This window comes from Priapulus caudatus, unplaced genomic scaffold (genome assembly GCF_000485595.1).
Source record: "Priapulus caudatus unplaced genomic scaffold, Priapulus_caudatus-5.0.1 Scaffold419, whole genome shotgun sequence".
Classification (NCBI taxonomy): domain Eukaryota; kingdom Metazoa; phylum Priapulida; class Priapulimorpha; order Priapulimorphida; family Priapulidae; genus Priapulus; species Priapulus caudatus.
The window spans coordinates 157,002-169,562 of record NW_014577480.1 but is presented as its reverse complement, the minus strand read 5'-3'; the positions used below and the strand labels follow the sequence as shown (position 1 = coordinate 169,562).

The window sequence follows — 12,561 nt, the reverse complement described above, 5'->3', positions numbered from 1 at the left end:
AGGAGAGAGAGAAAATGAGAGAAAGAGGAATGCGAGGAAGAAAGAGAGAGAGAGAGAGAGAGAGAGATGAGAGTAGAGAATGAGATCGGAGATGAGAAGAGAAAGCAGAGTGGACGGAGAGGGGCGGATATTATCATAGTATATATATTAGTTATAATATACTATAGTATATAGAGTAGGAGAGAGAGAGAGAGGAGGAGAGAGAGAGAGAGAGGGGAGAGACGAGAGGAGAGAGAGGAGGATGAGCAGAGTAGAGAGAGAGATAGAGAGAGAGGAGAGAGAGAGAAGGGGGACGGAGCAGAGAGTAGAGATATAGAAATAATTTGATGGGAGGGCACGCAGAGTAGAAGAAATGATGAGAGAGCAGAGACGACGAGCATAGAGGTAGAGGAGAATCGTGATGACGACGACGTGAGATGAGTAGATGAGAGAGGCGAGCATGTGCGCACGTGCAGAGAGATGGAGATTAGCCAAATATGGCGTTGCTTCAGGATCGTAAAATAAACATGCGTTGGTTCAGGGAGGAAACGTATCCACTGTGCTACTACTGCATTTACTGTAAATCGAAGAAAACGCGTGAGGAGAGAACGAGATTAGAAAAAAAGAGAAGTGGAGTGGCTACGAGACCAGAAAGCATTCAGGGGCCCGTTGTCAGAAACATCGTTAAATTAGTTCAAGCTAATGTTAACCCTAATTCGGTGTATCTGGCAACAGGCCCCAGGTTGCGATGAATATTTTGTGTGATTGAATATTGATGAATATTTTCGAGTGGCTTGCCTCGCTCCAGTACACTAGCAGCGGTTATAGTGTTACGTCGTCGACGCTACAGACAGCGTGTGCAGCGTCCGTCAGTAGCGTGCCTTCACGAACGATGATGATCCATCCATCCACCACAGCTCCCGCGCGCAATTGTAATTGTAATAAGCGGTAATTGTAATGCCGTACGTATATTATACGTGTCGGTATAATATATACGTACGTATATGACGGTGCGTATAGACGCAGGTAGCGTGTTCGTCCTATCATATAAGCAGTCTCATCACTCATGCTAGACTGCAGCCCGAGGCATTGCGGGTGCTGATCCCCCCGTTCTGTAAGCACACAAAACAAAAGATCACTATCATAGTAAAAATGCATCCTTACTTTCTGTACTAAGTATGTCGTTTTTTAATAATGTTTACGAAAACTTTACTAAATGATTTTACTAAATAAATTTTTCTAAGTAATGGTCTGTCACACACCAACGGGTTTAGAAGTCTTGACTATTAGACTGATTCGTTGTTAGAGCCCCTAACGCGTTTTTGGTGTGAATCGAACGTCTTGGTAGCATTCTAGGAATTACTGTCATTTTGCGAGCGCGGTTCCACGGCGGCGCCGATCCACGAAAGCATCCTTCTCTGTTCTTACTCAACACTTATGTACGTTAAAGCGAGAATTTCTCATGTTTTACCAACCGTTTTATATATATATATGTCATAGAACACATGCGCATCATTCTTTCCACCTAATATGTACACCGATCTGCATTTCAAATTAGGTTTGTTCACATAATAATTATGTCAACAAAACTAGCGCGAAATTTTCGCTCTCGCGAGATGCCATCAACCGCTGACCTGTCTCTACACTATGTATTAAAATGCGTTACATACACGCCACGACCACGCGGTGGCTGATTCAGCAACTTTAATTTAACGGTGGGATCGATTTCACGATGGCATCCTTCTCTGCGTTTACTCGTCACATGTGTGCGTTAAAAGATGCAGAATCGTGATCAAACTTATCAAACCACTTGACTTGACGCAGTGACTGATTCAGCAACGTTAATTCCACGCGTGGCCGTTATTCATTACACGCCGGACGTTGATGGGTTAATCCGCCGTGTGTTTGTCCGACACGCGCCACGCGCTACATGTGATCAGGCGGGCGGATGTTGGTCGACAGTCGTCGTCCAGCCAGCCAGCCATCCATCCAACCAGCCAACCAACCAGCCATGTGATCGTAAAGCGAGTACGTACGCGAGCGCTCCCACCACTCACCCCACCTGTAGCGTGCTCTCAAGGTCGCTATCGTCATCGTCGCCGTCGCTGCCGACGACTTCGGTTATTGACCCAGTTCAGATCTGTCTCTGATTGTCTGCTGACTGCTCGCGGCAGATAGCAAGCATTCGCGAAAATAGATGGTCTTATTCGGTATTGTTATGAGGGTGAGGTAGGGAGCGAGTAGGGCAGGAGGGTGCAGTGGCCGTTGGCGGGAAAAAGGGGAGGCGGATGTGTGTAGGGGGGCAGGGTTAGGGTTAGGGTTAGGGCCCAGTCCGCGGTACCCAGCGTATATCATCAACACGCCGTACAGCGGAATCTGCAGTTTTCAGAATGGTGCAGAATTGAGGTAAACGTGTGATCATGAGGTAACAATCTAAGATTAATTTGACTTTACAGTTTTCGTACGTAGGAGGTTGCTAATTTAATACGTGGGTGAAATGCTGTTTCTCGTGTAATTTGTCCTCATACATAATAAATCATCTAGCGCATTAATACGCTTAGACATAATTAATTAATTAGAGATAATAGCAGCACGTACCATCCCGCTAAATTAGATCTTTAATTTAATCTTTCCTAATATTTTGATGGTGCAAAGCTCTGTTGCCGCGTTGCTGATTCGTTGCATGTGATCAGCCATCGCTCTAATCCTAAACCCGCACCTGCCGCGGGTGACCAAGGTTCCAACTTAGGACAGTAATTACCTCGCTGTATGTATTCCACGATGTAGCTTGGAGGAGCAAGCGTATAAAACGCATGACATTTAGCGTACAGCGTGGCTCTGTGGCTTAGCCCACACACGCCCGTGTTTGCTGCGTGGTATAGATTTAATTATTAACATTCTTCCGCGAAACCCCACCTGTGAACCTTCCTTCTCGCAGCGTATTATGAGGTATAAATTTCTCAGATAATACAATCCACCAGCAGCGTGTTACGCATGCTATCAGGAGTCTATCAATATTCTATCGTCTATTGATAGACTCTTGATGCTATCATGAGCTAATATATTTAGGTATTATTCGTTCTTGATGCTATGCTGGGTATGTGCAGGTTATGCATAATTATATGGATATATATATATATATGAAGAGTAGGCCTACCGTAATAGAAATGTTCTATTATGGTACTCTTGATATATATGAATATATGGATGTATATATATGGATATGCAGAGGAAGGTGGTGCGTGGTTATAACGTGTGCGCATCCGTGAGTGAGTCATGCATGCCACCGTACGTGTGATTTTGCGTTGTTAAAGTGGATAAACTCGCACATACACCTACTGTGAACATACTTGCAGTATGCAAACATCACGAAATGTTCTTATTGAGCCAGAAATGTGCATATATTGCATTTTGAAAACTTCGTTCGCATTTTACGTTGTTAAAGCTCCATCTTTGCACGTTTTGCAGGTGTGTAAACACGGGTTCGCGCAGCATCTGGATCTGCTACTCTTCTACGGAGCCGAAATGAACGCGAAGAATGCGAGTGGAAACACACCGCTACATGTGTGCTGCATAAACAATCAGGTATTTACGCTCTGCAGACGCCGCCACCGCCGCCGGCTGCGGCTCAGTTGCATGGGAGGTTTTTTGGCGCCATCTGTCGTGAATAATACTGAATTCTCGTGCGTTAAAAATTTGCGAAGAAATCCGCAAATAACACTGTTGATATATGCGTGGCATGTGCTCCGTACGCACACGGCGGCACATGGCGGAACGCACGTACACGCACGCACTCATGCTCACAAATGGGTGCACTGACACATGCACCACGCATGCATAAACGCTCACATGCGTCATGCGTGCATCCGCCAAAAACACGTGCGTGGCGTAGAACAATAACAAATAACGTCTCATCCTCTCGTACGTTCACAGGATAGTTGTGCCAGACTGCTGCTATTTCGAGGTGCTGACAAGAATGCACAAAACTTTGCCAATCAGACGCCCTATCAGGTGTCAGTGGTAGCTGGAAATCTAGAGCTGGCTGACATCATAAAGAACCACGGCACGGATGAGATAGGTGAGCGAACAGCGCAGGGAATAGAAGTCATCAGAAGTAGATAATAGGGAAATTATCTATTTCCCTATTATCTACTTCTGAAGTTATATATGGTAGCCAATTACATCAGCAAGTTGTACTGGTAATGATATTTCTAATGTAATGAAGTCTGCAATGTCAGGATGAGGGTTGTGGCAGTGCTGCTGCTGTTGCTGCTGCTGCTGCTGTTGTTGCCGATGATGATAATAAATTAATAACGAGAATGCTGGTGATGATGATGATACTGCTGCCAATAATGACGATGACAGTAACGTCAATTAACGTCATCTTGCTTGACATAATTCACGATACGACGACAACAATTTTCATTAATGCCTCGGTTTGTCTGACGTAACTCAAAAATAACAGCTAACAGGACATGACAACAAAAATGAGACGACTGCATCCACCCTCCACAAAAAAAATCACTTTGTCGTCGTCAATATTGATTAAATCTAACGACTTAACTCTATCTTACTTATAAACTAACTCTAACGAGGTAAGTTAGAGTAACTCTAACGAGTCTTAACTATAAGTTAACTTATCTCTTAACGATGAATCTAATTAACTAAACTTAAATCTTAACGATTAACATAATGAACTAAACGTACTTAATTAACTAAACTTAATTCTTAACGATGAACTTAATTAACTAAACTTAATTCTTAACGATCAACTTAATTAACTAAACTTAATTCTTAACGATCAACTTAATGAACTAAACTTAATTCTTAACGATCCACTTAACGAACCAAACTTAATTCTCATCAAGCAACTCTAACGACGATCATTTCTCCCCGCCTCGCAGTTCCGTTCCGGGAAACGCCGAAGTACAGTAACCGGCGGCGTATGAGTGTGGCGGCGCATCCCGGCACGCCGCAGTACGCGCGCCCGGACCGCTGGCAGGGCAAAGCTCCGAGTCCCGCGCAGTCTACACGCAGCCTCCCTCAGTTCTCGTCTGCCGGCTCGACGCTATCGCTGTCCGACAGCAGCTCCAACATGAACCACGCCGACGTCGACGACTCCGCGAGTTCTTACAACTCGGGTGAGTAGAGAGAGAGAGAGAGGAAGAGTTCGCGCTCTGTGATATCATCATGTATAGGACGATGAACTCGTCGTATTTCATATTACATGACGCGACGCGTGGCCGCGGGAAAGGTCCTTATTGACGTCTCTTATTATCATCAGGCTTAACGGTGGAAGATAAGACTAAGGTGGCCTTAAATTATGTGATTGTGTGATGCGATGCATGAGAAAGGGTTGATGGTGTCTTTTTCAATCTGCGGGAATAATTGTCTGGTGGATTACTGTGCGCTCTGAAGGTAACGACCACCGGCAAATGATTCTATTCTATTTCGTGAGATCCGTTTAGGCTTGGATTGGTTTCGCGCTGGTTGCACATCAATTATACATGTCGCTATTAGTCTGGCTGAGAGGGTCTATGTCCCCCAGGGTACTGCCGGAACGTACCCTGGGTACGGTCTGGTATACCGGAACGTACCTTGGTACTAAATACTACTTTCTAATATGCCGGACCGTACCTCGCCTACTCCACTAACGAGTCTAGGGAGTCGCCTACGCCTACGCCTACTCCCTAACCCTAACCCTAACCCTAACTCGAACCCTAACCCTAACCCTAACACTAACTCTAACCATATCAGCTAGATAGTTACCAGGGTACGTTCCGGTATACCGGACCGTACCCAGGGTACGTTCCGGCAATACTCTGGGGGACATAGACCCTATCGCTATTTGTCTGTAGTGTACGGTGCGAAGTAGTGGCACCTAGCTACGTGCATATACAGTGTACGTGGAAGAAACATGCCCGCGGTTTGTTGGGTGAGAATTATACTGAGAGTTATGTAGCCGTCTTGATCAGTTTGCTGGAAAATTTGAAGACTATTATCTTAATGTGTAAACTAAAACCAAGAATATATTCGATCTACTATTCCATAGTACTATAATATAGTAGCATATGTATATATATATACATATACATATATAGCCTTATTGTACCCAATCGATGTTTAATACCTTATTAATGTACACTGATATAGCCCAACTGTATCGCCGGGCCGCGTACCAAACTAGCATGGAAGCTGCTTATATTTCTTCGCAGTGACGCGTGTTACTTCGCCTATACATTGACGTTCGTTTGTTTTGCTCGTAGTCCTAATTAATTAATTAATTAAATAATTATTAGAGAGGTCATGCATAGATGATCAAAGCCTACTATAGTTACTGCATCTCTAATCAATTAATCTTAATTTATTTATTAATTATTTGAGATGGCTGATTCAGTAAAACTATATAGTTGGCTTTGGTCATTTGTGCATCTTTTTAAATCAATATCCACGTTATCAGCCGCTTATGTAAACTATGTACAGTTCCGTCTGAATCGTCTAAATTCTCGGATTTTAACTGCGGCGTTCGCTTGTTTTCTCACACAGAAACTCCACTCACGATCGCCGCGAAGCTGGAGAAACCACAGAAACTCATCGCCGCACTCATCAACGGTGGCGCTCACGTCGACTTCCGGGCGCGGTCGGGGCTGACGGCGCTACACGTCGCTGCTGTGCAGGGTAACGCCGCCGCAGTCGAGGTAACTATGGTAACGCGCAGCCGATAGGATGCGCTCTTGTTTTACTCTGTCGTTCAGGCGCTTATTATTATTATTATTATTATTATTACTAAATCTTTATTGCATGTAATTCAAAAACAATTACACGTACTGAAGCATGCCTGTTCTGTGTTCCTCATTGTATTCGTTACTGTATTCGTCCTTATATTCTTCATTGTATTCGTCCTCATATTCTTCAATGTATTCGTCATTGTATTCGTCCTTATATTCGTCATTGTATTCGTCATTGTATTCGTCATTGTATTCGTCATTGTATTTTATGCGAGTTTCGCTTTCGTTTCTAGGCATCTCTGAAGAGATTCGTCGAGTACGTAAAGGACGCGAACGTTGCTAAGGTGCTGAAGCTGTGTGACAAGGGACTCGACCCAAACTTCCACGAGAATGACACGGGAGGTAAGCGACACATCTATCATAGCATCATCTATCGTCTAGCATCTATCTAGCATCTATCTAGTATCTATCTAGCATCTATTTCTTTCTATTATATTTATTATACTCTTGTATTATTAGCTAGCTTAATTTATAGCTGTCCTTCTATTATATTTATTATACTCTTGTTTTATTAGATCTTGTTGCAATCATTACGCCTCCCAGATTTCACTCACGACTCGTATTCGATATGCATGTCAGTATCTATGTTGTTTTAACTCCAGATATTTTAAAACGCGTGAAACAATTTATCAGGAGCTAATAATGACAAAACAGCTCATTTGTCATTATTAGCTCCTGAATTTATGTTTACACTCTCGCGTAGGTTTACAATGTTAGCTTCAGATTTATTACCAGTGAAAAAGACAAGGGAGCAGCTAGTAGTCGCATCTAAATAGCTTCGTCTTGCATGTCACGTGACCACTTTTCATTATGAAGTTGCTCACTCACCCGTATCGCGCACAATTTAAAAGTCTCGAAATTCAAGGTCGATCGACGAGTAATTAAATATTATTCTAGCCAAAAAACCTTTTGGCAATTATAAACACTTAACAATGTACATATGTACATATGTTAATATGTACATATGTTAATATGTACAAATTCGCATTACAAACCCGTTTATGATGCTAACTTACCCCGTCTCTAGACGCCTGTGTCAGTTACTCTGCCTGCAGATCATGATATAAAAGCCGTAATTATACTATTAACAAATTCAATACACCTTTCGAAAACATAGCTGTGACCTTCACCGGCCGCTGCTTGGTTAGTGGAGGATATTACGTAAGCTATAACAGAGACATTACTATCCGGACAGACACTGGTTAGCGGATTATGTGCGATGTATAATAATCCGATAGGTAGACAGAATTTCTGTCCAGAATTACAGTCACCCTTTCTCCTGTACGCCCCTCACCTGTCGTCACCTACGCCCGCTCAACCTACCCAATGACCCTCTCCTTCTAGTTTGTTATGTACACACACACACACACACACGCACGCACGCACGCACGCACGCACACACACACACACACACGCACACACACACACACACACGCGCACGCACACACACACGCGCGCGCGCACGCACGCACGCACGCATACACACTATCTTTCTTGTAAAAAAACACGTTCTTGAGAATAGGAATATGAATAAGAAGAATGCTATTACAGATCGGGATCAGCAGCTGTACATGTACTCTGCAGCATATCGCGATAGTGACACACGCATATCTGATATTTCTGTCTAGTTCGCTGTTCGTGAGAAATATGAAAGCATGCCGATGTTATGTGTTGATCAGTTCGGTGTCGAAACAAGGGTCGTCCGTGAAATATCCGCCTAGGCATATGTTATTGCTTGAGGATGTACTGTATGACAGCAACTCTGTCTGTGCGTCACACTGAGCTTAGCTTAATTCATATTACCAGAAGTAGATAATAGCAAGAGCCCATTAACCCCATTAAGGGGTTAATGGGCTCTTGACAATAGGGAATTCCTATATATCCTTCCATATTATCTACTTCTGATGTTACTACTGCCAGCGAATATAACTCGACCTGTAGAGGTAAAGTAGGTGGGGGGAGTGGGACGCCGCGATGGAGTGGGCGGGGGTGTTGAGTGGAGAAGCGGTAGGTAGGTGGGTGGTGGTGATTCATGTGGGGGTGAGTAAGGGTTGGCAGTGGTGGTGGAGTGGGCGGTGGTGTTGAGTGGAGAAGCGGTAGGTAGGTGGGTGGTGGTGATTGATGTGGGGTGAGTAAGGGTTGGCAGTGATGATGGAGTGGGCGGGGGTGTTGAGTGGAGAAGCGGTAGGTAGGTGGGTGGTGGGTGAAAGCGGAGTGGGTAGGGGTGGTGGTATGAGGGTAAAGAAATGTCCATTACTAGACTGTCGATGTACGGAGCCAACTGGACTTCAATCTAACACACGTAGCATTGCATTTGGGCAAACTCGATGCTCTTAGCAAGAAAGTTGATCAAGCCAGCACAACTATCTGACATAGTCGTAGCAGGAGTCTCATAATGTAGAATATTACAACATAAATCTATTTAATTAATATCGAAATCTAAAATCTATCGAAATATATAATATAATATAATATTAATCTATATTCTGACACTTCTGGGCGTAGATGTGTGAGGGCTGAGGTTACAATAGTCCCTGATTCCTCCTCCGTTGCTCCCCTCTTCCCGCACTGTCAGCGTGCTTGGATCCAGGAGGGAATATATCTGCTGCACTGGTGATCGTAGGCCAGTACTTGTTATGTTGATGGGAATCATCGTATATTTCGAGTGCGGCTTGAGTTTCTACGTAAACACGGCGCTCGTCGTTTCGGCTGCGGCTGTCCTTATGTCACCGCGTCAATTTGAGTTTAGAATGCTTCGATGCAAATTGAAAATCTAGTTTAGACTGCTTCTGTTCTCTATACAAATGTCTTTTATCCTCAACACAGGCAAGAGCTCGAATTCGACGTCGCCCGTCTATGTCAGCCCCAAGAAGAGACTGTACCCAGCGATGCCAGGCCGTACCTTCGTCTGTGTGAAGCCGTACCTTCCCAAGGAAGACGGGGAACTCGCCTTGAAGAAGGGCGACTTTGTTGACGGTGAGTCATCCACAGCAGCAACGCTGTGGCATACATATCCGCTCTCATGGAAAAACATCGGTTTGCAGTTTAAGAATGCATCGTAAACGCGCGCGAGTTTATAAAGCGAAAGCGGTGAAAGCGAAAACTCGACGCGATTTTCACGCAGCTGTTTGTAAAGGTAATTTTAAAAGTATCCAGCTGGTTTGCATTGTAGCAAAAAACCAAGTGTGTGTCAAGGTCACGTACGTCTTGATCTAGATCTTATCGAATGAACTGTAGCGTAACGATGGGCGTTGGTTCTTTCCTTCATGTATAGTTCTGAGTATTGGAGAGAGGGGCTTCTGGGAAGGTAAAGTTGGCCATAGGGAAGGATGGTTTCCCAACGACTATGTGGAAGAGGTCCAGATGCGGAGGAGAAAAGGTATGCCAATGCGCACAGAGCTGTAGAACTGTTTTTGAGAGGCTTTTGCGAGCTGTGTAAATGAATTTGTCAGACATTTGTTTACAAACAAACGTACAAACCTGTATAGGTATTACTAATAAATACCTAAAAATACTATACCTATAAATACTAAATATATATACTAAAAATATAGGTATTTATTAGCTCTTGATATATATATACATATATAGATAAAGTTATAAGAACATGGTTGTACTTTTTCTTCTGTTTATTGCATACAGAGCTGTTTCGCATGGAGCGCAAGCTCCACACTTATCAGTGCATAATACAGAGTACTCTGTCTAATGTCTGACATAGTACTCTGTATTAGGCACTAATAAGTGTGGAGCTTGCGCTCCATACGAAACAGCTCTGTATGCAATAAACAGAGGCAAAAGTACAACCATGTCCTTATATAACTTTATCTATATTTGCTCTACTCATGGTAGTATTGAGCACTCTCGACACACGAGTTCATAAACAACCATTGGTATAATTATTATACAGGGCCGTAGTGGCCGCCACGGCAGCACGGCACTGCCGTGGCACTATTTTGAAGAAAAAAAAATTCTGGAATGTGTATCTAATATGACAATGTTGCTATTCAAATTCAAACTTCAAAACATACAGCTGTACATAGTGAAAGTATAAATGCAGATTGAAAATAGGCTTATTTTTCATAATTATGTACTGATAGTATATACAATTTTGTAAATAATGGTTTATTAGTTATCATACTCATAATATATATTTTAGATACTTTAGTCAAAACATCAGCTTTAGCTACATTCCTCTTTGAAATTTACAAATTGATTTTTTTAAATGATCAGAATTGGTTGCTTTCAACATAGCCTGAAAATGCAGGAAATGCCATTTCCAGGCTCTACATTTCAAAATTTTTCTGGGGGAGTTTTTCCCAGACCCCCCGCATTGGATACATATTTCTGCAGTGGCACTTTTTGGGAGGCCACTACGGCCCTGATATATAATATATATATATATCTCTATGTATATACATAGTTGACAAACATACTTACCTGTAAAGCCAGAAGCTCACAGAGACATCAGTTAATCATATAGGAGATCCAGCCAGCACGGTTGTTCATTGACCACCGCAACCTCTCTCGCAGGATCAATCACATTAACAATGTTGTCACTCAGTATAGTAAGCTGTATGTTTTGGTCTCCAAATGTATCCGTCCCAATCTAGCCTAATCAACCCCCACAGACATCACAATTGCCTTGCGGGAAAAACACGGTTGTCGTTCACACTCACCGAACTTTCGCGCGCAGGATCTGACTCGGACGATGAAGACTCTGTGATACTCAACAAGAACACTCTGGCCGCACTGGTCAGCGGTCAACTCGACCACCAGCCGAAGACGGTCGTGCTGCAGCGCTCGAACAAGGGCTTCGGCTTTGTGCTGCGCGGCGCTCGATGTAAGTGCTGCCCCCTAGTGAGTCGTAACGACGCTCGCTTGTTTTTCGGTGGTTCTCGGAAAAGCGATTCTGACTTCGGCGCAAATTCCGTCGGTTCGTTGGCCCGTGCTACTTTAGTGCTGCCCCCTAGCGAGTTGTAATGACGCTCGCTTGTTTTTTATGGTTCGCAGAAAGCAATTCCAACTTTGGCGAAAATTTCGTCTGTTCGTGTGCGCACTACTTTAAGCGGGTGTTACGATCGAATGCGTAAAAGATTTTATTGCTTCATAGAAGATGCTCAGATTTAGACAGTTTTCGTGCGCTGCGCTTGCACTTTAAAGCCCATTTTAACCACGCGACACGGTAAAGGCTTAACTGCTGCACAGTAATTTGATTCGTTCGGAGTGGAATTCGTCACTCATTCTTCGACTTCGAACCTCTGCGGAATTCCGTCGAGAAAAGCGGCAGCTTTGCCGAGTTTGCTCGCTTGCGTGGATGTACTGATGTTTTGCAATGCCAGTCGTACAACAACATGGATGCTCGCGGAGAGTGCAGAGAAGTACATCGTTGTTTTATTTGCTCGTCCGTTTTTCTTGCAGCCCTCGGAGCGAAGCTGAACTTTCATCCGACAGATCAGTTTCCGGCGCTTCAGTACTTGGACGATGTTGACAAGGATGGCATGGGTTGGAAAGCAGGACTGAGGCCGGGGGACTTTGTGATCGAGGTGCGAATCAAGGCATGATTGGAGCGTAATCTCCTCATTCAACCAGCATTTGCTGGCACAGCTCTCTCTCCGATAAACCTATCATCTTTCTCGCTTCTCTCTCGTTAACACATCTTCTTTCTTAATTCCTTTCATGTTTTCATTACCCTCTCTTCTTTTTCCTTCTCTATGGTTAATCCATCTTTCATTTTTTTCTGCCTCGATTGTTACTTTTCTTTCTTCTTCTTCTTCTTCTTCTTCTTCTTCTTCTT

General features: G+C 43.6%; 1 protein-coding gene across 1 annotated transcript in view; it reads left to right on the top strand.

Moving 5' to 3' along the window:
* Window positions 1-12,373, top strand: part of LOC106810206 (SH3 and multiple ankyrin repeat domains protein 3-like) — a 36,040-nt gene extending 23,667 nt beyond the window's left edge. The window contains exons 4-10 of the mRNA XM_014813489.1: window positions 3,448-3,564; window positions 3,913-4,057; window positions 4,884-5,120; window positions 9,594-9,743; window positions 10,042-10,146; window positions 11,461-11,607; window positions 12,186-12,373. Coding sequence (XP_014668975.1) covers window positions 3,448-3,564; window positions 3,913-4,057; window positions 4,884-5,120; window positions 9,594-9,743; window positions 10,042-10,146; window positions 11,461-11,607; window positions 12,186-12,328 — 1,044 coding nt within the window. The 3' untranslated portion in view covers window positions 12,329-12,373. The remainder of the gene's footprint in view (window positions 1-3,447; window positions 3,565-3,912; window positions 4,058-4,883; window positions 5,121-9,593; window positions 9,744-10,041; window positions 10,147-11,460; window positions 11,608-12,185) is intronic.
* Window positions 12,374-12,561: the final 188 nt, after the last annotated feature.